The 27,281-nt window shown below is 40.0% G+C and overlaps 2 protein-coding genes across 9 annotated transcripts in view; one reads left to right on the forward strand and one right to left on the reverse strand.

Moving 5' to 3' along the window:
* ngb (neuroglobin) overlaps positions 1-21,173 on the forward strand; it is a 36,257-nt gene extending 15,084 nt beyond the window's left edge. The window contains exon 6 of the mRNA XM_061968794.2: positions 20,153-21,173. Coding sequence (XP_061824778.1) covers positions 20,153-20,193 — 41 coding nt within the window. The 3' untranslated portion in view covers positions 20,194-21,173. The remainder of the gene's footprint in view (positions 1-20,152) is intronic.
* The window catches only part of tmem63c (transmembrane protein 63C), a 97,451-nt gene continuing 85,349 nt past the window's right edge, over positions 15,180-27,281 (reverse strand). For all 8 annotated transcript variants that reach the window (XM_061968773.2, XM_061968771.2, XM_061968777.2 and 5 more), the window contains 8 exons: positions 24,584-24,670; positions 24,435-24,500; positions 24,192-24,354; positions 24,001-24,106; positions 22,661-22,828; positions 22,418-22,530; positions 22,247-22,321; positions 15,180-20,264 (listed from right to left, as the gene is read on the reverse strand). In XM_061968773.2, coding sequence (XP_061824757.2) covers positions 20,025-20,264; positions 22,247-22,321; positions 22,418-22,530; positions 22,661-22,828; positions 24,001-24,106; positions 24,192-24,354; positions 24,435-24,500; positions 24,584-24,670 — 1,018 coding nt within the window. In that variant the 3' untranslated portion in view covers positions 15,180-20,024. The remainder of the gene's footprint in view (positions 20,265-22,246; positions 22,322-22,417; positions 22,531-22,660; positions 22,829-24,000; positions 24,107-24,191; positions 24,355-24,434; positions 24,501-24,583; positions 24,671-27,281) is intronic.

Genomic DNA, 27,281 nt, shown 5'->3' on the forward strand with positions numbered 1-27,281 from the left:
CCATGCCAAGACCAAGACCAAGACCCGCCATGCCAAGACCAAGACCAAGACCCGCCATGCCAAGACCAAGACCCGCCATGCCAAGACCCGCCATGCCAAGACCAAGACCAAGACCCACCATGCCAAGACCTAGACCAAGACCAAGACCCGCCATGCCAAGACCAAGACTCGCCATGCCAAGACCAAGACCCGCCATGCCAAGACCAAGACCCGCCATGCCGAGACCAAGACCCGCCATGCCGAGACCAAGACCCGCCATGCCGAGACCAAGACCTGCCATGCCAAGACCAAGACCCACGCCAAGACCAAGACCTATACCAAGACCCACGCCGAGCTTCGCCGCCTGACGCGCCACGCCGAGCTTCGCCGCCTGACGCGCCACGCCGAGCTTCGCCGCCTGACTCACCACGCCAAGCCACGCCTGCCACGATGACGACGCGCCTGCCTCCTCGTCGGCCACGGATATGGCCGCTACCTGGTCGTCCGCCACGCCAAGTGCGCCCACCTCCCAGTCGGCCACGAATGTGGCCATTCCCTGGGCGCCCGCCTCGCCTGCTGCAGCGGCGTTCCACTCGCCGCCGCCACCTAACTCTGCCCCGGTGGATACGGGGACACGTGGTCTGGCGACCCACGGCCATGTCCCCCTCCCGCCCTCCCATGACTCTTGTTGATATTTTCTGCTTTTGGACATCTGGGATCTGTCCGTAAGGGGGGGATTCTGTCATGTCTGTGTGATCATGTTTAGTTTTAGTAATGTTCGGTTTAAATTTTGGACTTTTTGTGCACTTTTGTTTTGTTTTGTCACCATAGCAACCATTAGTTTCACCTGTCACGTCACGCACCTGTTCCACGTTTGGACTCATTGTGCACTCTTGTCACCATAGCAACCATTAGTTTTCACCTGTCACGTCACGCACCTGTTTCACGTTTTGAGTCACGCACCTGCTTTCACTAATCATGTCCATAGTATTTAAGTTCATTCATTTTCTGTTGTTCGTGCTGACGACATCCCCGCATTTATGCTCCTGCACTCTCTCCACACCCTGATGACCCTTGCTACTCTTTTTTTCATGCCGGTTCCATGCCAAGTAAGTTTTTGTTTGTTAAGCCACAGTTAGTGTTTTGTTTAATAGTTCATAGTTTCTGCCAATGTGCAAGTTTTGTGTTTAAAGTCTAGTTTTTTTACCTTCGCCATTGTGCGCGATTTTCGTTTATTCTTTTTTTTGATAAATAAATCATGTATTTACCTTCACACCATGACTGGTCCAAATGTTCATTTGCACCACGGGAGAACAAACCAAGCCAAAGTCCAAGTCTTGACACTTGTTAGTGATCATAAATTGACCAGTGTTGGGTTGGTTACTGAAAACCAGTAACTAGTTACAGTTACTAGTTACTCTATTCCAAAAGTAACTCAGTTACTAACTCAGTTACTTACACCAAAAAGTAATGCGTTACTGTGAAAAGTAACTGTTAGAATAATTGTTTGTAAGTTATCAGGGGCGCCGCTAGGGATTTTGGGCCCCATGAAAAGAATCTTTACAGGGCCCCCAACACAGTGTCATTATTTTTTATGTATTATAATTTCATCATCATAAGGGGCCTCTCTGGGCCCCCCTCCATCATGGGCCCCTAGAATCCGTCTCCTTTACCCCCCCTTTTCGGCGCCCATGTAAGTTATCACAAAAAACTTTGTGATGAAATGTGTTCCTGACAAGAAGATAAAAGGGCTGTCTTTGAGGCCTACCAAGAGGAAGAAGGCTCGTAAAACTCCACTGGGACTTCAAAGCGGACAGATGGCAGGATCTGCTCAACTTCCAGAGGAACTATTTTTGAAGTATTTTACATACTCTCTTTGAACTATTTTTATGGAACTCTCTTTGAACTGTTCGGTAACCGAAGGCAACGCTGTTTACGACCCACTTCCCTCTGGAAGCAGCTGTGGGCAGGTGGGCGGGAGAATGTCAAATAAAGAAGCAGGAAGGCAATCTTGTGGGAGAGCGTGGTTGAAGACTGTTCCGAGAGAACAGTCGCCATGTGTCTCCTCATGAGTCCAAATTGAATTCTGTCTCTGTTTGATTTCTTTGCTAGGGATGTCCGATAATGGCTTTTTGCCGATATCCGATATTCCGATATTGTCCAACTCTTTAATTACGATACCGATATCAACCGATATATACAGTCGTGGAATTAACACACTATTATGCCTAATTTGGACAACCAGGTATGGTGAAGATAAGGTACTTTTAAAAAAAATTAATAAAATAAAATAAGATAAATAAATTAAAAATATTTTCTTGAATAAAAAAGAAAGTAAAACAATATAAAAACAGTTACATAGAAACTAGTAATTAATGAAAATGAGTAAAATTAACTGTTAAAGGTTAGTACTATTTGTGGATCAGCAGCACGCACAATCATGTGTGCTTACGGACTGTATTGATATATATTGATATATAATGTAGGAACCAGAATATTAATAACAGAAAGAAACAACCCTTTTGTGTGAATGAGTGTGAATGGGGGAGGGAGGTTTTTTGGGTTGGTGCACTAATTGTAAGTGTATCTTGTGTTTTTTATGTTGATTTAATAAAAAACAAACAAACAAAAGAAAAAAACGATACCGATAATAAAAAAAACCATACCGACAATATCCGATATTACATTTTAACGCATTTATCGGCCGATAATCGGACATCTCTACATGTATAGATGTCATCAGTGTTTGAACCTCCATCCATCCATCCATCTTCTTCAGCTTATCCGAGGTCAGGTCGCGGGGGCAGCAGCCTAAGCAGGGAAGCCCAGACTTCCTTCTCCCCAGCCACTTCGTCCAGCTCTTCCCGGGGGATCCCGAGGCGTTCCCAGGCCAGCCGGGAGACATAGTCTTCCCAACATGTCCTGGGTCTTCCCCGTGGCCTCCTACCGGTCGGACGTGCCCTAAACACCTTCCTAGGGAGGCGTTTGGGTGGCATCCTGACCAGATGCCCAAACCACCTCATCTGGCTCCTCTCGACCTGACAGTAACTATTTAGTTACTTCTTTTTTTCTTCTTTTTTTTCCCAAGCTCCCATTAATGCCCTTTTAGCCTTCATTTCAGTACTGTTATTGCACTGGAGAATAATACAATCTGTTGATCAGTGCTAGGAATTTTCAAAATGGGGTCCCAGGGACCCCATCAAGTCATAAAAATGGGGTCCTACAGTAAATTTTTGGGGTCCCACTCTTTTGTAAGCGTTTTGAAAAAAAAAAGATAAACGTATGCATTATCCTGTTGTATCTCACATTCTATATTGTGTTTTGGAAAAAGGTTGTCATAAACGTTACTTAATTTATTAAAAAAAATGTATTCAGTCATAAACATTCATTCACTTTCTTCTTTCCTTCATGGATCTAAACTTTACCGCTGCTGGTAGTTTTTCTATGTTTTTATTTAATAAGTTGTAGGTGTATTTATTTCAGTATAAAAGTGTAAAAATTGTTTTGCTTCGGTCATGAAATGATGATGATAATGGTGTGCCAGGGCATACATACATACATATTTTATATTTAACGCTTAAATCTCTGGAGTCTACATCAACTTCAGATCTATTCCTCATTTCAAAATGTTTTAGTTTTTTATATGTTCTATTTTTGTTTGTTTGTTTTCCGCCCTTTTTTGTGAAACAAAACTGTTTTTAATGGCAAACACACAAAATATGCAAAATCTTCCTCCAAAAATATTTTTCAAAGTGGAATATTTGATGTGAAGTAATCGGAACCTTGGGTAGGTCAATAATTCATAACAACATTGATTTTGATTCAATATTATGTTTTGAGCAATGACAGTTTGAAAGAAATTGATTAACGTGTACCCCGACTTAAACAAGTTGAAAAACGTATTCGGGTGTTACCATTTAGTGGTCAATTGTATGGAATATGTACTGTACTGTGCAATCTACTAAAAAAAGTCTCAATCAATCAATCCACTCCCTCGCTCTCTCGCTCTCTCTGTCTGTTTTGTTTTTAACCCCTTCTTAACCCTGAACGTACATTGAAAATACACGCAACACTAAATCAAAATACCGGACATTTGAGGCATTTAAGAAACTCCGCCCGGACAGCCTCGCAAAAGAAGACATGCTCAGGGAAAAGAGGACGCATGGTCAGTCAGACTGACTCAGTCTAGAATATCTCCATGTTAAGAAACTTGGCTTCAGCTCCACGATGATGTCTTGTTAGTAAACACAGACTTGCCCCCTCCCCGTTTCAATGCCAGCATAAAACAGTAATAACTGGTACATTTTTACTTTCTTTAGCGATATTGGAGCCTTGATTATAGTAGATCAGCACAAATCATAGTACATGCTTACATTATTTTATTAATTAGTTTTTAGCAACACCCAATGGTCACAATAATTCATTAAATTCAGCGCATTACACAGTAAATTGAACAATCCAGACAAGTTTGATAGTGGATACTTTCTAATACACGTCTGCCTTGGAGACTTTGTATCTGTAGGTGATATGAAACTATAACATACTTGTTTATATTGACAAAAGTTTTAGACTGCATTATTGCACAATGAAGGTAACTTATTATGTATGTTTAGCTTGTGTGCTATTGTGTGCTTAGCTGTTGTGTAGCTGCTAGTTCCTAGTAGACTATAGCCTACCATGTTTCCATCCATCCATCCATTTTCTACCGCTTATTCCCTTTGGGGTCGCGGGGGGCGCTGGAGCCTATCTCAGCTACAATCGGGCGGAAGGCGGGATACACCCTGGACAAGTCGCCACCTCATCGCAGGGCCAACACAGATAGACAGACATGTTTACCTTTTGTAAATGACTTCGATAAAATACAATAATGTATCGGACTTTTGTGCTTACTGGTGGACATTTAGATGTTAACTGGCTGTCCAGCTTTGCGTAAGTAAACACGCAGCAGGACCGCTTGTATCGGAGCTTTTAAGAACAGGGGTCTCAAACTTAATTTGCCTGGGGGCCGCTGGACGTAGAGTCTAGGTGGGGCTGGAATTCCACAGGTATTCCACAAGAAAAGCTTTGTTAAAAAAATCCCAATCTTCTCCAATGTCTTTATATTTATTTTTTAACACAACATAAGATGAAAAATAAATGTTTGGGGATGTGGAATATATTTGAATTCCACTTGGTGCCACGGTCATGTTTAGCCAACGCACAGAAAACGTCTCGATGCACGGAGAAGGTCATTTCCACAATGTGCATCAATAGTCTCCTTTGTTTTTGCGCTGGATGTTAATGTCTTTCATGATGACATGAACACCATGTACTTGGGTAGCGAGTGCAAAAAGGCTCACGGAGTGCTGTTAGTCGAAAAAGAAGCGGAAATGACGCTGTGCTGTTGTTGTAAACGTAGTAATAAAAGACAAATAAAATGAAAGAGAAATATCTGTAGTGCTCATCGTGTCAGGCAACGCAAATACAAAATAATGACCCACAAATAATGGTGTGACCCGATAATTTGTCCGGGTTATCGGGACTGTTATTGCCGAGGGACACTATGCGTCTTCCTGCCCGTCCCGGCAGCCCACCTGCTTGCCTGCTCATCGTGTTTTGCGATTTTGTGCCTGAGCCTTTTGTTGCAATGCCTTTTTGTTCTATTGACATGGTAGTTTTTGTATTTTAATCATTGACAGTGTGGACAATAAAGGACCGCTCTTGTCCTTTGGGATCCATCACAGTAAGCCAAGACATATGCGAATAATGAAGTGGCGGGCCGTGCGCTTCCCACCTAGGCCTTGAGTGATGTCCGACTTCAATATTTACCTCTCAAAATACCATCATTTAAGTCACCACATGACCATTGCTGTAAAAATACTATACAGAAACACATTTACGCCCTATGAATCACATCAACAGTGTACAAAACTTGTTATTTTCAGGTGCATTTAAAAAGCAATTAAAACGTATCAGCAATTAAAACATTGCAAAAAACATTAAAAGTGAAAAAATAAAATATTTGAACTCACAATTTATAGCACCTATTCGACGCCGTATAAGCCAGTGGTACCCCTCGTCATCGGCTTATTCGAGTGGAAATGGCGAGCATTTCCTAATTTCATCGCCAAAACAACTGAGCTATCTTCTGGGGTTGGCCGACATCGTCTCACAAGATAAAGTTTCTATTTAAATAACCTTCTAGAAAATGGCCTTGCAAATACTGTATATATCTGCCACCTAATCAACATTTTGTTCTCCTTCTCTGCTAATTATTTTGAATAAGTTCGATCAAAGGTCCACATACAATGGAGCCTGTGGTAGCCTACCTATAAAGCTCATAAAAAACACATCCGCACACCTCCATTAAGGTTTTATATACATGATGTAAGTATATATCTAATGTAGTAACAGGAACATTTATAATAACATGTTATATTTACGTATTTTGATGATTTTAAGCATACATGGCACATTCATTTTCAAAAGCGCATCACAACGTCCACTTTTTTTTTTTAACAACACCACTGATTACTACTCACTGCAGACTTCATGAGAGCCAACAAACATAACTTACTGTACAAGGTCTGCTGTCATCAAGATGCCGACTGGTAGGATGTTTATATATTCCCATTTAGATAAAGAATGACTCATAATCCTTACGAAGAAAAGGGGGTGGGACCCAGCGACTTTCTCTGTCGTTCTTGCCATTTCCAGGTCTAATTTGGCTGTCAAAGTGTACCAACTTGTCGGAGTACGTTCTCAGCCTTCTTCTATCCAGGTGAGATGCATGATTTATAATCTACAATAAACTTTCAGGGAGCAAGGAAGTGAGAAAGCAGCAGAACACTCAATGATCTAAACATCGACACACACTGTCGTGATCACAGCGGCGCTCTAAATAGGTTTTCTGCGTTAGCACTTATAATAACAATATCACTAGTATATATCACAATATCACTTTTCCTGAGGGACCTCTCCTGAAGGAATCAATAAAATATCTATCTTGGTTATTATTCAAGTCACGAAATGTAAATGGAGTATTGTTGGCGCTTTTTAGATGGTTATTTATTGGGTTTTATGGGCGGAGTAGAGGACCTCCCATTGGCTCTGTTGTAGGTAGACTTTTATTTACATTTATTTACGAGTTAGAATGCAATACAAAAACAATCCATCCGTCGTCATGTCTTTCATAATGATTGTGAATGATAGGCAAAATTTCACAAAAATTGCAGATCCCCTTTAAGTTCTTCTAGTCATTGACAAACCACATTTTTGCTCCCTGCATCTTAAAGATGAAAAAGTGGGAAGTCATATTGAGACATTTTGAATCAACAACAAACATATACACTTTACTAATGTGTCCCTAACATGTAGGAGCCATTTGTGCTATATGTACAGTACGACTAGCATCTATAAGCTAGCTAAATTACTTAATTGAATAAAAAGTATTCCCCAAAAAAATATAAATGAAAACAATACCAGCAATGTGTCATTATTCATTTATATTGTTATACAGTAAGTATTTTTGTTACTTAGCACTATGCTAACATCCATTAGCTTAGCAGTGACTTACAGGCCCATGAAAAGAGAAATATTAATGTCATATTGGCACATGATGGACGGATTAGGCACAGTTTTCTTGCTAACTTCCTGAAAAAAAAAAAGCATACCCTTACCCGATTTACTTATATTATATATTTTTTTAATTTTTTGTGTGAAACGATTTTTATACTATTTGAGTAAAACCTGAATTTGATCAATTATTATTATTTTTTTTAATTTTATTTTTCTAATTAAAAAAAATAGTTTAAAAAAATATGTGCAAAATAACTACATCAACAGAATAATAGTCGTTTTGGATTGTTAAAATTGATTTTCTAGTTTCCTGAAGCAAACCTCGGCCTGGGATAGAACCCACACCGTTTGCCACAGAAGGTTGTAATTTGGACAATTACAAAAATATTGGTGAATTCTGCAAATTTTGTCTCTCCTTGGTGACAGAGCGGGATCTACATTTGCCATTAAATTAAATGTATTTATTTCAGTATTTCGTTATTCATTAACTGACATTTAATAAAACATTTTTGAGTCTCATAGTAATACAGCAACCAAAGCTATACACAAATGAAATAAACGATAAAAAAAACACAAGCAGAAAAAAGTATTTAAGCACAAAATAGAACACATAATTAAATTGTGCATTTTTTATATCCATAAAACAACCTTCAGTTGTTTAGCAGAAAAAAAATGTGACACTGTGATGTTTCATCCAGAATATGTTTTACTAAGAGAGTTGGGACACAAAGACATTTGATTTTGTGATACAAATGATACATTAAAATCACATCCCTCTGAAAGAATTGGACTAAAATATTTCAAAAACAAACAATTTTGTCATCTTGTCATTTTATTCTTGGCCTTGGAAACAGCAAAATGTCACTTTTTTTTAAAATTCAAACTGTGTTACATCACCTTTAATTAGATATACATTTCATTTGTCTTAGGTATGTATGATGAGGACAACAATGACCTGTTTATCATAAATGCAGCCTGCAAAATAAGCTGATAACAATTTCATATTGTGCAACTGCCTGAAAGAACCATAAAGCCACTCTTCCTCCACCAACCGTGAAAATAAAACACTCTTGGTTTTAAAGTTGTTGTTTTATTGTACTGTTAAGTTTCCACACTCCTTAGTTTTCAGTTCATGCAGCATATTTCAGGCCATGCTAGATTGTCACACGGAAGGGATTGTGGTTGTTCAAGGCACAGCAAGATACTTGGGGGGAACATACTGTATTGCAGTCAACTTACATTTACACCATGAGAAAAATGAAGAAAACACACAAAAAATACAAAAGTTTAAGGACAGAATGTAAATGAACAGGATAGTAATTGAACCTCCTATAGTCATCATGCGGTAGAGCAGTGGTTCTCAAACTTTTTAACCAAGTAGAAAACACTTGACTCCACAAGTACCACCAAAAATGACGTAGTAGCTTAGTAGGCCTAAATATTTATAAAAGCAAATCAGAGGTTTTATTTAACAATTATATTTAATAGTTTTAGCCGATTGTTTAGCATACCACTAGATGGAGCCTGCAGACCACTAATGGTACGCATACCACAGTTTGAGAATCACTGCAGTAGAGGCTTGAAAATGTGAAACATATTACAAACACTAATGCAGTGGTTCTTAACCTGGGTTCGATTGAACCCTAGGGGTTCGGTGAGTCGGGCTCAGGGGTTCAACGGAGGTCAAGACACACCCGACTCATCGTGTAAATAAAAACTTCTCCCTATCTGTGTATTACGGATACGGCAACAGCTGACTGATTTACAGGTGTGTAATTTGTTGTGAGTTTATGCACTGTGTTGGTTTTGTTGTTTGAACAAGGTGATGTTCATGCACGGTTCATTTTGTGCACCAGTAATAAAACATGGTAACACTTTAGTATGGGGAACATATTCACCATTAATTAGTTGCTTATTAACATGCAAATTAGTAACATATTGGCTCTTAACTAGTCATTATTAAGTACTTATTAATGCCCTATTTGGCATGGCCTTATTATAACCCTAACCCTCTAACCCTGGCCCTAACTAAATAACTCAAAATTAAGCCTTTGTTACTTAGAATAGCAGGATCATAGAGGAATGGACAGAGCATAAATGTGGTGCGGTATGGGGTGCGTCGTCAGGCCGAACAACAGAAAATGAATTAACTTAAATACTATGGACATGATTAACGAAAACAGGTGCGTGACTCAAGACGTGAAACAGGTGCGTGACGTGACAGGTGAAAACTAATGGTTGCTATGGTGACCAGACAAGGGAGTGAAAAGACAGAAACTAAACAAAACATGACTTAAAACAAAACATGATAATACAGACATGACACCCCTAGTGTCCAAAAAACTCTAAATTAAGTCTTTGTTACTTAGAATATGTTCCCCATACTAAAGTGTTACCAAAAACATATAACTTTGTCTTGAATTTGAAAAAAAACATTTTATTTTTAACTAGAGAAGGGTTGGGTGAATGTGCATATGAAACTGGTGGGGTTCGGTACCTCCAACAAGGTTAAGAACCACTGCACTAATGCTTGAGGAAACATTATCATCGCAGTTTTTGGTATTCCACAACAAAAACATACTTCAATGAATAAAAAAATATGCATGTTTGTAGACAACCACAATGTACCCATCTAACACGTTCTGGCTTTTTTTTTTTTTTTTTAGCTTTTCATGAAGTGTCTTACTCTAAAGCAGGCCTGTTCCAACTTTTGTCACCACATTCAAAAAAATGTAAGGAATCTTAAGATGCATTCTTTAAAATAAAGTACAAAAATGGCCACACTTTGGACACTCCTTCTCTAAAGCCACGGAAATCTCACAGGATTGGCATGTTAAAGCAGTAACTGTAGATTTAGTATTTATTTAGATGTGTTCTGAAAATAGGCCATGTTTTGCCTACAACTAGGGATGTTACGATCAAGGTCTTTTGCTGCCGATTTCGTTATTTATCGTCCATGAGTGAGATCGACTGATACCAATATCGATGTATTAACTGTCAATTTTTCAATGTATTTATGGTGAGACAGTTCAACAACATCAACCACTCATTACCATGAATTGATTAACGTGGACCCTGACTTAAACAAGTTGAACAACTTATTGGGGTGTTATCATTTAGTGGTCAATTGTACGGAATATATACTGTACTGTGCAATCTACTAATAAAAGTTTCAATCAATCAATCAATCAACACAATATTTAAATTAGTTCTTTAGTCTCTTTCATTACCTACAATTGTTTGAACAAAACAAAGTCACCCCCCTTCTCTTACGTGTACTGATAATGACAATTCGGACACACCAACAGTTGTTGCTATATTACACTCTATCTAGAGCAGTGGTTCTTAACCTTGTTGGAGGTACCGAACCCCAGCAGTTTCATATGCGCATTCACCGAACCCTTCTTTAGTGAAAAATAAAATGTTTTTTTTTTTTCAAATTCAAGACAAAGTTATGTGTTTTTGGTAACACTTTAGTATGGAGAACATATTCTAAGTAACAAAGACTTAATTTAGAGTTATTTGGACACTTGGGGGACATATTCTAAGTAACAAAGACTTAATTTAGACTTATTTGGACACTAGGGGAACATATTCTCAGTAACAAAGACTTAATTTAGAGTTATTTGGACACTAGGGGGACATATTCTAAGTAACAAAGACTTAATTTAGACTTATTTGGACACTAAGGGAACATTCTAAGTAACAAAGACTTCATTTAGAGTTATTTGGACACTAGGGGAACATATTCTAAGTAACAAAGACTAAATTTAGAGTTATTTGGACACTAGGGGAACATATTCTAAGTAACAGAGACTTAATTTAGAGTTATTTGGACACTACGGGAACATATTCTAAGTAACAAAGACTTAATTTAGAGTTATTTGGTTAGGGTTAGAGGGTTAGGGCCAGGGTTAGAGGGTTAGGGTTATAATAAGGCCATGCCGAATAAGGCATTAATAAGTACTTAATAATGACTAGTTAAGAGCCAATATGTTACTAATTTGCATGTTAATAAGCAACTAATTAATGGGGAATATGTTCCCCATACTAAAGTGTTACCATGTTTTTTTACTGGTGCACAAAATGAACCTTTGCATGAACATCACCTTGTTCAAACAACAAAACCAACACAGTGCATAAACTCACAACAAATTACACACCTGCAAATCAGTCTGACTTCTGCTGTTGCCATATCCGTAATACACCGATAGGGAGAAGTTTTTATTTACACGATGAGTCGGGTGTGTTTTGACCTCCGCCGAACCCCTAGGGTTCGATCAAACCCAGGTTAAGAACCACTGATCTAGACTCTTATTAATCTACTTGTTAATTTCCTGTTAATAGCTGCTTATTTTATGCTGCAACGCGCTTCCATCCACACCTATCAAACTTCACTATAAGCACTTATTTCTAGTGTTGTTTAAAGCTATCTTAGCGGTCAGTTTAGTTATAAACATGTCTGCTCCTTTTTTGCTCGACGTGTGTAACATGTTTAGCCTTGTCCTCTAGGGATGATGGTACGTGATAATGATACTAAGATACAAGGAATTGCAGTTTTTTTTGGCTGCATAATTAGCTGCTAGCCGCATGTCAGCCAGGGGACTAAAAAGAACACACCGTGAGCCACAAGGGATCGGCACTTGAGATAGGCATTAATTGGCAATGACGATCTTGTACTTTAAAATCGGTTGATACCGATCAAAGGCCAATCGATCGGCACTTCTTACATAAAACACATCTTACTCATCCTAAGTCAGTAATCATTTGTAAATATGCGATGTAAAGCATAAAATGTACAACATATTGTACATAAGTGGCAGCTGCTGGTCTTTCAAGTAAGGCAGGGGTGTCAAACTCAAATACAGAGTGGGCAAAAATTGAAAATTGAACAAAGCCACGGGCAAAAGTTGAACAAATTAACCTTTTAATAGGGACCCAAACAAGTTTTGCATTAAATATTGAACAAGCAAGGCTTATATAACTTTATAGTGACATGCAAAATCGAGTTTAAAATAATATTAATAATAATTAAAAAATATCAATGGCATATCAAATACAATTTAAATACAAATTGAATGCCTCTTTTCTATATACAGCCTTCTGAGGTAAATATCAACATTAACTTTTTCCACAGGCTAATAAATTTGAAAATAAAATCACAATGCATAAACCAACCATTCAGGACTTTAAACTGCTCAGTTTGCAACACACTGATCTAATCTGATGTGCCCAAGCCAGATACCTGGCATCTTTTCTTGGATGCTAGTTCATTAATGTCAGGGCTCAGGCTTTGAGCTTAGGCAACCTTCATTATCGAACGAAGGAGTTCATCAGTCATTATATCTCGTAGTCCGCCGAGACCACAGTCTTGGGGATGTGCCTTAAAGGCACTGCCTTTAACGTCGACTACGAGCTGTCGTCACATCTGCTTTTCATCCATTCTAACAACGTGCCAGCCCGATCACGCTACAATATACACCCCCGCTACCGCTACAATATACACCCCCGCTTCAACACTGTTTAATGCACTGTGACGCTACCACAATCAACAATCAATGAGAAGAAAGTTGTGTCAGCTGTCACAAAAGTAGCTTAATCTGAACAAAAGTCCAACGCATTTTAGCGCATGTTTAGTCAATGAAATGTAAACACAAAAGTATATATTTGTCCCTAGTGGTCATAGAACAATTGCCACGGTTGTTCGTGTATGATGCAACAACGTCACGTCAGTACAAGATGACAGCATGTTGTGCGACTAAAAAACCCCTAAAGTCAAGTTTGTACCTTGAGGTAATAAATTACTATAAATTGTCACTGGAATGACAGCTGGGAAGAAGTGTGAAATACACTATGTAGATGTGGCTTGGAGAGGACCCAGCGGCCTATAGAGCGGTGTCTCACCGCTAAACGGAACACTAAACTTACTACTAAGCTATCTGCTAAACTAGCTTTAGCATGATTGTCGTGCGAGGCTGACAACCAAACTAAAAGCTAGAATGTGACTCCAATTCCATCTGTTGTATCGAGCTTCTGTCATTACTAGTGAGTACTTATACATGTTAAATGTGTTTAATTAAAGTGTTTGGCGTATATCGATGGCCTAAACCTGAGTTGGGCTTTATGCATTTGGCGTGTACATTTAAGCAAACAATGGCAGTTGAAGAGAGATGGAGAGGGTTTTGGAGCTAAATCTAATGTAATTACAACAGTGACTTTTATTGCAAATGAAATGAGAGGAGAATGTCATTGTCAAGCTAGCAGAAGGGTTCGAAGGACAGAGCAGGTGTAAACATCAGCATAATCCAGACTTTATTAGAGTGTTAAAAGTAGACCTTTTTACTCGCCTTTGGTATTGGCAGGTGGTCTCGGAACATAACACCTGCAAATAGGGGTAATCTACTGTATACGTTTGTTAAACACTATCATACACAATTTAAAGGCCTACTGAAACCCACTACTACCGACCACGCTGTCTGATAGTTTATATATCAATGATCAAATCAAATCTTAACATTGCAACACATGCCAATACGGCCGGGTTAGCTAACTAAAGTGCAATTTTAAGTTTCACGCGAAATATCCTGCTGAAAACGTCTCGGTATGATGACGCCTGCGCGTGACGTCACGGATTGTGGAGGACATTTTGGGACAGCATGGTGGCCAGCTATTAGGTCGTCTGTTTTTATCGTAAAATTCCACAGTATTCTGGACATCTGTGTTGGTGAATCTTTTGCAATGTGTTCAATGAACAATGGAGACAGCAAATAAGAAAGCTGTAGGTGGGAAACAGTGTATTGCGGCAGGTGTTGTGCCGGATAATGCACCCCCGCCGTAGAATGCACCCCTGACTGTTGTGCCGGATACATAGCCGGTGTTTCATTGTTTACGTTCCCGAAAGATGACAGTCAAGCTTTACCATTGGCCTGTGGAGAACTGGGACAACAGAAACTCTTACCAGGAGGACTTTGAGTTGGATACGCAGACGCGGTACCGTGAGTACGCATGCAGCTGTGGCTTCCAAATTTTTGATCGCTTGCCTGTACGTGCGTGCCGCTATGTGCATGTCACGTACGTAACTTTGGGGTCTTTGGGGAAATATATGTGCTGTATGACCTTTGGGGAGGTGAACGGTACTTTGGGCTGTGGGATTGAGTGTGTTGTGCAGGTGTTTGAGTTGTATTGGCGGGTTATATGGACGGTATGGGGGAGGTGTTTGTTATGTGGGATTCATTTGTGGCATATTAAATATAAGCCTGGTTGTGTTGTGGCTAATAGAGTATATATATGTCTTGTGTTTATTTACTGTTTTAGTCATTCCCAGCTGAATATCAGGTCCCACCCGCCTCTCACAGCATCTTCCCTATCTGAATCGCTCCCACTGCCCTCTAGTCCTTCACTCTCACTTTCCTCATCCACGAATCTTTCATCCTCGCTCAAATTAATGGGGAAATCGTCGCTTTCTCGGTCCAAATCGCTCTCGCTGCTGGTGGCCATGATTGTAAACAATGTGCAGATGTGAGGAGCTCCACAACCTGTGATGTCACGCTACTCGTCTGCTACTTCCAGTACAGGCAAGGCTTTTTTATCAGCGACCAAAAGTTGCGAACTTTATCGTCGATGTTCTCTACTAAATCCTTTCAGCAAAAATATGGCAATATCGCGAAATGATGAAGTATGACACATAGAATGGACCTGCTATCCCCGTTTAAATAAGAAAATTGCATTTCAGTAGGCCTTTAACAGGAGCAAGAGAAGTGTCATGAGTTTTACACTCCAGTCCTGTCATTGCAAAATACGCTTTCACACGGGTCGCAACTACCTCTGCTCATAGGCGCCGATCTACATTTCTGCCAGTGGGTGCTCGGACGGGCGGTAAATCTGACGCTACTACACACGCGTTTTTTGCTTGGTGGCGAGAAAGAATTTGCCATCAATCCCACGTGAGTGCTCGGGCCCCAAAGCACCCACGGGATCGGCACCTATGCCTCTGCTGGTGAAACAATAAGACCTCTGAAGCCAGAATATGGCAGTTTGACTTTGGCCTCCACACTGCGATGCTGTTTATACAAAGAGTGACCTGGTAAAAAAGGCCAAAAAAGCAAAACAAATTAAAAAGGTGAAAAGTTGGCAAGTGAGTTTCATTAAGCCTTTGACAAACAATTACTGTGTCTTAATTCAGGGGCTGTTTCTTTACCATAGCCGCAGCGGGTGCAGATCTTGGTGGTTGTAGCAAGTATTGTTCAGAGTCGTGTATAAAGAGAGTATGGCCAACTCGGTTTTTGGCGATCTCCTCACTGATTGGTCAAAAGGCACTCACATGACTACAGGACGCCATGTCTACTACCAACTTTGAGCTGATGCTCTGTGTTTGTGGCACTACCTCGTAAGTTTTTTGAAGTGCATAAATGCCCTGTTATGCAGCATGGGGCTGTTTTGAATTGTGTAAAGCTTTGTGGTAAATTTTAAATGTGCTTTATAAATAAAGTTGATTTGATTTGATTTACATCGATTTCCCCACAATCAGGAAAAAGACAAAGTATGGGAAGTGAAGTTTCGCCAACAACACTGGAGAGCCACCAGTTACAGCGTCTTGTGCCAGGTGAACACACGACGCAACGACTGCGTTTTGTGAGAGAGAGAGAACACACAGAAGCTAACACAAATAATAACAGAAGAAATTAATATATTTAAGAGCTGGTTTGACAAAAACAAACTATCTTTGAATCTCAGTAAAACTAAAAAAATGCATGTCGGTGACAGCAGAAGACAAAGTCTAACACAAATACAAATAGACATTTAAAGAGTAAAATAAACCACATTTTGGGTGCAATAATAGATGGGAAATTGAACTGGAAATCTCATTAAAAAAATATACAACATAAAGTGGCAAGAATTACGACAATAATGAATAAAGCAAAATATGATCTGGGCCAAAAATCACTCCATATTCTCGACTGCTCGCCAGTGTTACCATATATGTGTTATTGTGCAGAAATATGGGGAAATAACTACAAAGGTACACTAATTGACTTACTATGTTACAAAAAAGAAAGATCAGTTATAATAATACATAATGAGTGATATATACAGTTGACATACTTCACACACAAGTAATCATTTCTCTGTGATTGTTGGTCCAAAGCTAATGAAGATTTTGGAAAAATGAGGGTCATAAGTAATTTTTTTGGTCATCCTGTGTATTCTTATTTACCATTATTGCGCCGTTGAGTGTGCGTTAGAGTGCCTGGAATGTAGCGTGTCTAATACGGCTGCAAAATTATACTTTCACAAAATTAAAGCATGTTTTATTGAAAGTTTATGAACTGGAGTATGTTTAGAACTATATATAGACATATTATTTTGGTTTATTTTGTCAGAAAAACTAATGTCAAAATGACAGCAATTGCATGCACCCGGGCACAGCCGCACACTTCCTTGTTAGCAAAGATGGCGCCTGTTGTTAAGCGCTCTCTTTATACTCTACTCTGATATTGTTGGGCCGGGAGAGCCCCCGACAAGGCTGCCAAAAAATATCTATTTGTCAGCTGTGGTGCCTCAAGGCCGCAGGAGTACTTATTTGCAATGTACATTTGCACCAATTGTGAGAGTAATGACAATCACAAACAAACAGAAAAAGCCTGGAGCTAAAGTCATTGAGAAGTTTCTTCAGTGCAAAAAATTATGACTAAATGGGTTGAAGCTGTATTTTCATTAGCATAAACAGGAGTTTAAAGTTTTAAGGTGGCATTTGATTACATTTGTGCTGCCATGGCCTATACTTACAGTGTTACATATTTCTGTAAACTTTTTTAATTATCATATATCTTTTCGAAGGGACTCAGATATATTTGAGAGTAGTCAGTGGGCCTGATCTAGTAGGACTTAAATACCACGTGCTAATTAACGTGCTTGTAGGCGAGTTGCGCGCGTTCTACGAACATTACATGTGCTATTCATACAGTTACTCGTGCAAACCGCCTTATTTAAATGAAGTTTTTGCGTGTCTACGCAGATTTAACCTCGGAGACATTCGATCATTTACTGCACATTCATGTTATCAAGCTTCTACCTTTTTTTTTACTGTTTTCAAACAAGCAGGAGACGTGTGCCGTTTTATGGGCATTTTAGAAGTGCAGTGCATCTATATTGAAACCCTTTTTTTTTTTTAATCGCTGAAGGTGCGTTCATGCTGCACTTACTACGCACGATGCAAAAACAATTAATACTTCAAAGAATCTTTTTTCATATAGGAAAAATGTCAATATATATTACGAGAAAAAAGCGAATGGCATTCAAAATAAAACGCCAACAGACACTAAGACAATTGAATGTTTTAAATCCGTCCGTTGAGTCATCTAGCATGCAGCTATAAAATTATAAAATAATGTTGCTGAATAGACAGTATGTCTAATATTCTTATTTCTGACAGTTCAAATATGTTGCACACACGTAGGATTGAGGATTCTCTGTCCATCGTCTTTCTTTGCAGTACACGCACTTCCTTTCTTAAAGACGTGTGCGTAATTGTCAGTTAGCACACAGTTTTTGCTAAATAAAACGCAAAATAGTGCTCGCAAAATAGTGAATAGTGTTGATAAATCACATTGCGCATGCTGTATAATATATTTGCATCTGCTACTCCCAGTATTGTGGGCATTTTGATAATCAGCATTTAGTCTGGACATTCATGAAGACAGATGCTAAATGGGTTGCTGTCCTTATTCTGCTCACTTAAGAGACACAATCCACTCCGCACAAGCTTGGTGGATCAGTTTTGTGTGTGCACTATCAAGTTTGCACACGTTTTAGTGCACACAAAACTTTAGTAGATCAGGCCAAGTGTTGCACAGAATCCATGTCCTCTTAAAATAACACTAAACAAAACCATTATTGTCTCAAAAGCTGGCAGTATTTATACTGCTATGCATACACTGACTACTCTAAAGTATACCACATTTTCATGCCTCTTGGGGTGAAGAGGTGTGAGGAGTGTACTCCCCTTTGTGAGATTTTTTATGGACTGGGTTACAGGGGGCAGTAAAGGGTTGTAGTATTTTGCAAAAGGCATGGAAAGAAGGCCACATTTGTAGGTCAGTTGTGCAACCTCCAAAGGATTTGATTTGGGACACAGTAAAATAACACATGTTTGTCAACATTAAAGAAGCAGGCATGTTGTGTAAAAAAGTGATAACACACAAAAGGGACCTGTTGTTTGCACATCATAATGGATTAAGTAGTGAAACAGCGGTGTGTCTACTTCATTTCACATAAACACCAGAATATGTACCGTATTTTTCGGAGTATAAGTCGCATCGGAGTATAAGTCGCACCTGCCGAGAATGCATAATAAAGAAGGAAAAAAACATGTTTAAGTTGCACTGGAGTATAAGTCACATTTTTGGGGGAAATTTATTTGATAAAACCCAACACCAAGAATAGACATTTGAAAGGCAACTTAAAATAAATAAAGAATAGTGAACAACAGGCTGAATAAGTGTACGTTATATGAGGCATAAATAACCAACTGAGAACGTGCCTGGTATGTTAACGTAAAATATTATGGTAAGAGTCATTCAAATAACTATAACATAAAGAACATGCTAAATGTATACCAAACAATCTGTCACTCCTAATCGCTAATTCCGATGAAATCTTATACGTCTAGTCTCTTACGTGAATGAGCTAAATAATATTATTTGATATTTTACGGTAATGTGTTAATAATTTCACACATAAGTCGCTCCTGAGTATAAGTCGCACCCCCGGCCAAACTATGAAAAAAACTGCGACTTATAGTCCGAAATGATAAAATATAGTTCAAATACACATTCAAATGGTGAAGAACTGCAACTCAAAACATAATGTTACCAACAGCACACATACTGTACGTTTGCCAAAAATAAATGATGAAATAAGTCAGACAGGCTTCAGGTAGAGAGGCGCTGCATGTGCCTAAGGAGTGTGTCCACATCTTACAGTACATATCTGCGTTACATTTCACCCTCCGTCTGTCAGCTCTCTCACTGCAGATGGCTTCGCAACTCGCTGCCCTCCCCCTCAGCCTCGCCGAGCTCTGGCCACCACCAACCAGATATCACCCGGACAGCTATGTCAGTCTGGCGGGGCAAGCCTGCTCACACCGCCTACTCTGGTGGGATCTTTTCACCTCCGAGCATCTCTATTTATTATACAGTTTCCCATTAATCATTTTGAAGATAAAAGCCACAGCGGAAGATGGAGTCCATGAATTTGTTTGTTGATCATTTCCATGGATGTACAGTGACTGGCGTTTGTGTAAGACATATTCTGAATGTAATGACATGGATCCTGGTCTTGTATTCTCGTCACATCCATCTCCATTTGAATAGGTGAGGTTTCCACTCTTGACCTGAGGCAGCTAAATAGGAGTCTTAAGTCCAATGGAGAAAAGCGGCACAACCTCAGGTGACGTATACATGGAAATCAGCTTTCTGGGGACATGGATGCTACTGGTGGCCCACTGGGCTGTCCATGAGCAGGCTGGAGTCGTTAGTGTCAGTGGGGTCTTGGAGCTGAGTCTCATTGGTCTGAATGTGGTCTTCCTCTCCCGCCTCATCTTCTTCTTCTTCTACAGGGCCGTGGCTTGAACTCTGGGAGCTGGCCATGGCGCCATAGCTGTGGTGGGCCGGAGAGGGCATGGGGGTCAGCGCGAGCTCTGGCTCCAGCAGGACAGATGCCACAAACATCTGAAAGAAGATCAACATATATACAGTAGCTGTGTCTCACAGTCAATCGGGTCATTGGGTTGACACAGATTTGAGTAGTTTCACATAACAGAGGCTTTATTTAAGACTCTAAAGACTTACTCTGTTTGAATTTCAATACTGCTTTTGATAAAGCAGTCAGTAATATGAATACTGTACATAACAATGATAGGCCCATTATGACATGTAAAAAGGATCACTCTGGGAGTTTCACATGCTGCATTACGTAATATTAGTATTATGAATAAGTTCAAAATCTTAAGGGTCATACACCTGCCGCCTCTCATTCTGCTGTGCGCTCTGCTGAGCGCACCACGGGTATTGCCCCTCGGCTGCGGTCGCGCCTCCGCGCGGCTGCAATGATTCTGCAATCAACACACCTGCCCATGATGAGCGACCTGCCTTCATAAGCCAGCGTGTCTTGAGATCCAGTGCCAGAACGTAGCTTCTCGTATCCGTACAGTAAGCCAATACGTCTCCAGCCTTCTCGCATGTGCTTCTCCTCTCTCTGTGTTCCCTCCCCGTCATATTCATTGTGTCTCGTGTTGTGTCGTTCTCCAGCTTCCCGTCACCCTTCCTCGTCGTCAAGCTGTGTGTCTCGTCTCCCTGGATCCCCTCTGGACTTCCTCTTGCCTCTCTGGACTTCGACCTCATGCCTGCTTACTGACCACGACGCCTCGCTCGAGTCCTTGATCTTCCGCCTGCCTTTTGACTTCCGAGCCTGCTTTGCCCTCTTTGGACTTCTGCCTCGATCTCAACACGCACCTTCAACACCCGCTGGTAACCGCTCACATATAATTACCACACATAGTCACACTTCATATATTTGGATTACGCACACATCTAACGCACATACCAAGCTGTTAATAAATACGCTGACAGCTAACGACGTCACTGTCTCACTGCCGTCTTCTTTTCCCGTTGCACTGTCACACAAAATATATTGTGGAGTGCCTCAAGGCTCAATGCTTTGACCTCTGTGTGTTAATGTTTTATCTTTAAATCCACCCTTTTAAAGTGATTTGCTTAATTGTTCAATGGCTGGAAAGAACAAATAAAACCGCTAAAAGACTGTAAAGATGTTGCGTTGGGAGATATTAATAAAGTATTTTTTTGTTTTATATACCTTTCATTTAACTGCCAATTATAATAGAGCCCAACGGTTTGTACCATTCACAAGGAACTTCTCGCATCACCTAGATCTTTCTAATCGACTATAAATTGAGAACAATAAATATATGCATATTTGAAGGGTTTAGAAATTGTTGTCAAAATGTGAAAACAAATTACAAAATATACATGTCAAGTTAAAATCTCATAGGCTCAAGTTATTATTGTCAGGCCACTCATTTCTTTTTTTTTTTTAGTAATTTCTGGCTAAAGCATACCAAACTATTTCACACTACAACTTTGCCCAGAGTACGATTAATTTAAGGCCTAATTACGGGTATATAATACTCAAATGTACTGTATGTAGTGCTGTGCCTGACACATTCAGAGTAGTTTGAGTGATTATAGTAAGTTTATAATAAAACATGCTGTGACGCTTGTTTACATTTTAGTAAAATTATATCAAGGCAAGATGCTTATTCTTTGTTTGTTGTGTCAGAAATTCTTGTTATATTTTTGTTGTATGATGTCAAATATTACCTTAAAAAAACGTCTGTCTGAAATCACCTTACATTACATCACGCTGTAATTTAATAATATCGGGGCATCATGTTTTGGAGACAGAGTGGGTAAATTTGATTGACAGCTATTTTATAGCTCGTGAAGCCAGCATTTGTTGCTGTTTAATCTCGAATGTCAAGAGTTTCAAAGCAGCATGTCAATACATTATTACCCTTCAGGACAATTTCAAATGAAACACCCAAACAAAAGTCAATTTGTGTCTGATGTAGCCAACTAAAGGAGATTACCAAGTCCATTCAAAACCAGCATATAACAAAAATATGTTACTGTACACTTGAAGCTGTGGTTGAAGTAACTGTACTCCTGTCTGCATCAGTGAATGTTCGCTCTGTTGGCTGAGTGGACATCTGAAACAAACACACATGTTACATAAAATAAAGGCGAGTGGCACTAAAAACGTCATTCATTATTTAGAAGCGCATCTAAAGTTGAATTTGGCCTACCTGGTAGCTTGTTGACTTGTCCGGTTGCTTCTTAAGGCACAGGCGGAAAAAGGAAATGGCAACAGAGGAAAGCAGGGACACCAAAGTAAACAGAGTAATGGGATGTACTGAACCTGTGAAAGCAGCACACAACTCTTCATGTCACCATTGAATAATGCCTAATACAGTGACCTGGATGAATGAGAACGTCCATTGCCATGATACAATGGCAGGTCATAAGTGTGGATGGAAGTGAAGAAGTACCTAATCTGAGAACGGAGAAGAAAAGCAGCCAGAAGATACAGAGGATGGGAGCCAAGATGACCTGATGGATGGCGGCTCTGTGGATGCGCTGATTGAGCTTGGTGGGAACGTATGCATAGTAGATGTTGTAACGGTCCACCATGTGCTTGAGGATTACATAGAGCAAACCTGAAAAAGGGGCAATAACACAAATATATTTTGATCAGCATCAAAGGCAGCCCTAAGACCACAAGGCATTTTTTATAAGTCTTTTCATTCCCTATAGAATAAATAATACGATTTTACACATGGAAAACAATTTCAGAGAGCAGCGATATAAGTGTCTGACCGTGTTCAGTAGAATTCACTGATGTCAAAAGATAATTGTTTTTCTAATAATCAGAATAATCACTTTTTATTAATCAAGTTAAATCAATTAATCTCGTAAAATGACCCAAATAATTTGACAGCAATACAATTGTACTGACAGAATGTCACACAAAAATAAAAAAAATATTTTATTTGAATGCAAGTCATTTATTTGTTCGAAACCTAGTAAAGTGTTATCTTAAAGTCCCGTTGGGATGTATTGTGAAGTGAAATTTGCCACTGTGTCTCCTCACTCATCTTTTCACTGGTCAGGCACTGACATGATCACTGACAGTAATAAACCTGCGTTTATTTTATGCATGATTAATGTGCAATTTATTTTCTGATTAATCACATGCATTAATGTGTTAAAACTATGACAGATCTAGTAGAATTCCACAACTAAAAACATGCACATTTTGTTAGATGGTCAGTAGGTGTGAATGGTTGTTTGTCTACATGTACGCTGTAATTGGATTCCCAATCTCGCCCCAAATCACCTGGGATAGGCTCCAGCTTACTTGTGACCCAAATGAGAACAAGCGGAAACGAAAACTGATTGATGGAAATTAAATTCCACTTGACGCACAATACGGCTTCTGACTGTGCATATGCCATAAAAGGTATGGGTGAATGTAATTTGAATGAAAATATAAATCTATGAGATTGCATTTTGTGGACATGTTTTATCATTCAAATATTTGTATATAAAAAAACCAAGACCCCATCAGATACTATATTAGCCTCTTTTTGTTTGCCAAAACAGAAGTTTTGATTGGAGAAGTGAATTTGGTGGGGCTTGTGGAGCCACGGGCCAAGACATGAGCATATATTGGTGGTCTGGCAACAAAGAAACTGCTGTTCTAAGTGTTTGGAACAACAACAACAACAGCAAATTCACACTTCGGACTGGCAGGTGTAATAGGAGCATGAGGTTACACACACAAACACACAGAGCAGGGGTTTAAGAAAAATCGCTGAGTGTCTCTCACCAAAGGGTGTAATAATGGGGCATGTGATGCTATAGGTCACGCTGACAGCAAAGATACACATGGTCCAAGCGTACTCCAGGCCGAACTGGAACTCATATGTCTGGCTCTGTGTGCGGATACACAAGCACAATAAAACTTAACAATCTGGCAAATCCAAAAACCCTTGACCGAGCGTGAGGCCATCTGCTAACCCGCTTGACATGAATGCGCTCAGCCTGGGACTTGGCAAAGCAAAGGCGAAGGCCATACACCGTCAGCGCCGGGATACGAAGTAGCTCCATGGCGGTGCCAATCAGCCCGGACGTGATCACGTAATTCACAAAGAACGCGCCGTTGTCAGGGAGAAACACACACCTGCACGGACAGAGACAATATATCACCTTTCTGTTTTCAGGAAAGATATTGACATTGTTTTTACATTTTAAACATCTTACTGGAATTTGACATCCTTTTCATCCAGAAAGTTGACATCAAAAAGCCATGTGAAGAACACGTCAAGACTGTAAAGAAAAGCAGGTTGAGGTGGTTTACGTCAATACACACTTGAAATTCAAAATAGGTACAAGTGCTGCTGTGAGTGTACCTGGACAGACCAAGTGAGGGCAGGATAAGGACCATAAACACCAGAAGAAAAAAGCACTTGTGCATTGTGACCTGGTTCTCACCGGATCTGAACAAATTAGATGCATGACAGGGGCATCAGTGTGTAGGGCTTACACAGACACTTCTATTCGGAATACCTGCACAACAATTTATTACTGCCTTAGTTAGCAAAATAACTCCAAAAGTGGTGAGTGCATTTTACTGTAATTCTCAGGAAGTGTCAAAAATGGGATAAGGAACAAGTGATTCGATTTTGGAGGTGCTCTAGATCATTTCTACTAGATTATCTTACAATTATGTTACGAGGCTGAACTTCTGTGTGTTTGCTACCAGCCCAACCTCAACAGCGATAAAGAGAATGGATGACTGAAAATATTTTTCTCTCCGTTTATTTCATTTCGCTACAGAACAAACCCTCTTGCAGATTGTTTGGAACCAACAGACAAAGAAAACAAGCACAAACGGACATTGAGCTATTAAAGGCCTACTGCAACCCACTACTACCGACCACGCAGTCTGATAGTTTATATATCAATGATGAAATCTTAACATTGCAACACATGCCAATACGGCCGGGTTAGCTTACTAAAGTGCAATTTTAAATTTCGCGCAAAATATCCTGCTGAAAACGTCTCGGTATGATGACGTCAGCACGTGACGTCACGGATTGTAGAGGACATTTTGGGACAGCATGGTGGCCAGCTATTAAGTCGTCTGTTTTCATCGCAAAATTCCACAGTATTCTGGACATCTGTGTTGGTGAATCTTTTGCAATTTGTTCAATGAACAATGGAGACAGCAAAGAAGAAAGCTGTAGGTGGGAAGCGGTGTATTGCGGGCGGCTGCAGCAACACAAACACAGCCGGTGTTTCATTGTTTACATTCCCGAAAGATGACAGTCAAGCTTTACCATTGGCCTGTGGAGAACTGGGACAACAGAGACTCTTACCAGGAGGATTTTGAGTTGGATGCGCAGACGCGGTACCGTGAGTACGCATGCAGCTGCGGATTCCAAACATTTGATCGCTTGCCCGTATGTGCATGCCGCTATGTGCATGTCACGTATGTAACTTTGGGGAAATATATGTGCTGTATGAACTTTGGGGAGGTGAACGGTACTTTGGGCTGTGGGATTGAGTGTGTTGTGCAGGTGTTTGAGTTGTATTGGCGGGTTATATGGACGGGAGGGGGGAGGTGTTTGTTCTGTGGGATTAATTTGTGGCATATTAAATATAAGCCTGGTTGTGTTGTGGCTAATAGGGTATGTGTATGTCTTGTGTTTATTTACTGTTTTAGTCATTCCCAGCTGAATATCAGGTCCCACCCGCCTCTCACAGCATCTTCCCTATCTGAATCGCTCCCACTGCCCTCTAGTCCTTCACTCTCACTTTCCTCATCCACGAATCTTTCATCCTCGCTCAAATTAATGGGGAAATCGTCGCTTTCTCGGTCCGAATCGCTCTTGCTGCTGTTGGCCATGATTGTAAACAATGTGCAGATGTGAGGAGCTCCACAACCTGTGACGTCACGCGCATATCGTCTGCTACTTCCGGTAGAGGCAAGGCTTTTTTATCAGCGACCAAAAGTTGCGAACTTTATCGTCGATGTTCTCTACTAAATCCTTTCAGCAAAAATATGGCAATATCGCGAAATGATCAAGTATGACACATAGAATGGACCTGCTATCCCCGTTTAAATAAGAAAATCGCATTTCAGTAGGCCTTTAAGGGAAACAGCAATTTTTGGGTAATTTTGCCAATAATTCACAATCCCTATGTAAGACAAGAAAACATGTATTTCTTTTTTATTAACCCCCCCCCTCCCAAAAAAAAAATCACTCATTTTAAAAATAATTGTGTTCATTATAACATTTCCTTCGCGACAGGCGCATGCACGTCTGTGCGAGTGTAATAGAAGGTGACTTGGCTTCGAGCCCCGCTCGGAGCAATAGGAAAAAAACAAAGCAATCAAAAGAGAGAGAGCAGACAAATGCTAGACAAAGCTGAGATGTTTATGAATGACAGCTATGAACACCAATCACTGCATTCCGCCGTCAAAATCAGAGGGCCCTGATTGGGTGGGGTTCTTGGGCTATGCATTAAGGCAACCTTGAGTACACGGTGGCTAACAATGAAGCTAATGGGAGTCATCCTCATCGCTCATAAAGCCCTCTAAAAAACATTTAAAAAAATGCCAACAATACTGCATTAACATGTTTTGACATGAATATTAACCAGGTATTAGCAATATTGTTTTACACGCTTATGCTGAGGAACTACTTTTAGCGGTGCTGTGATCACAGCGCAGTAACTACCTTATGCAGCTCTTGACATACTGAGCCGGTGAGCTGCTGCATCACCTCGTTGTTTGTATTTCTTGTTTAGCACTTAGCACTTGCTGGGTTGCATATGACCTGGTGTCTGTTTTTCTTCTTCGCGGCTTAATTCACATAATGGTAAACCAGCTTGAGCGTAGCATTCAAACACGTGAGAGTGAGTGTATTCCGTATTGTTTACTGTTCTTGGGTGTTCCAACTTTCAATCGTTCAAATAGAGGGACAGCAAAGAGCTTTCATAAAGTTCCGGAATAAGTCGTTCATAAAGGTAATAAAGTCAGAGAAAAAACGAAAGTGCGTCAAAGGAAATAGCCCTTAAAAATATCACTTTTTATCATCTTGT

Source organism: Nerophis lumbriciformis, linkage group LG08, assembly GCF_033978685.3.
Source record: "Nerophis lumbriciformis linkage group LG08, RoL_Nlum_v2.1, whole genome shotgun sequence".
NCBI lineage: Eukaryota > Metazoa > Chordata > Actinopteri > Syngnathiformes > Syngnathidae > Nerophis > Nerophis lumbriciformis.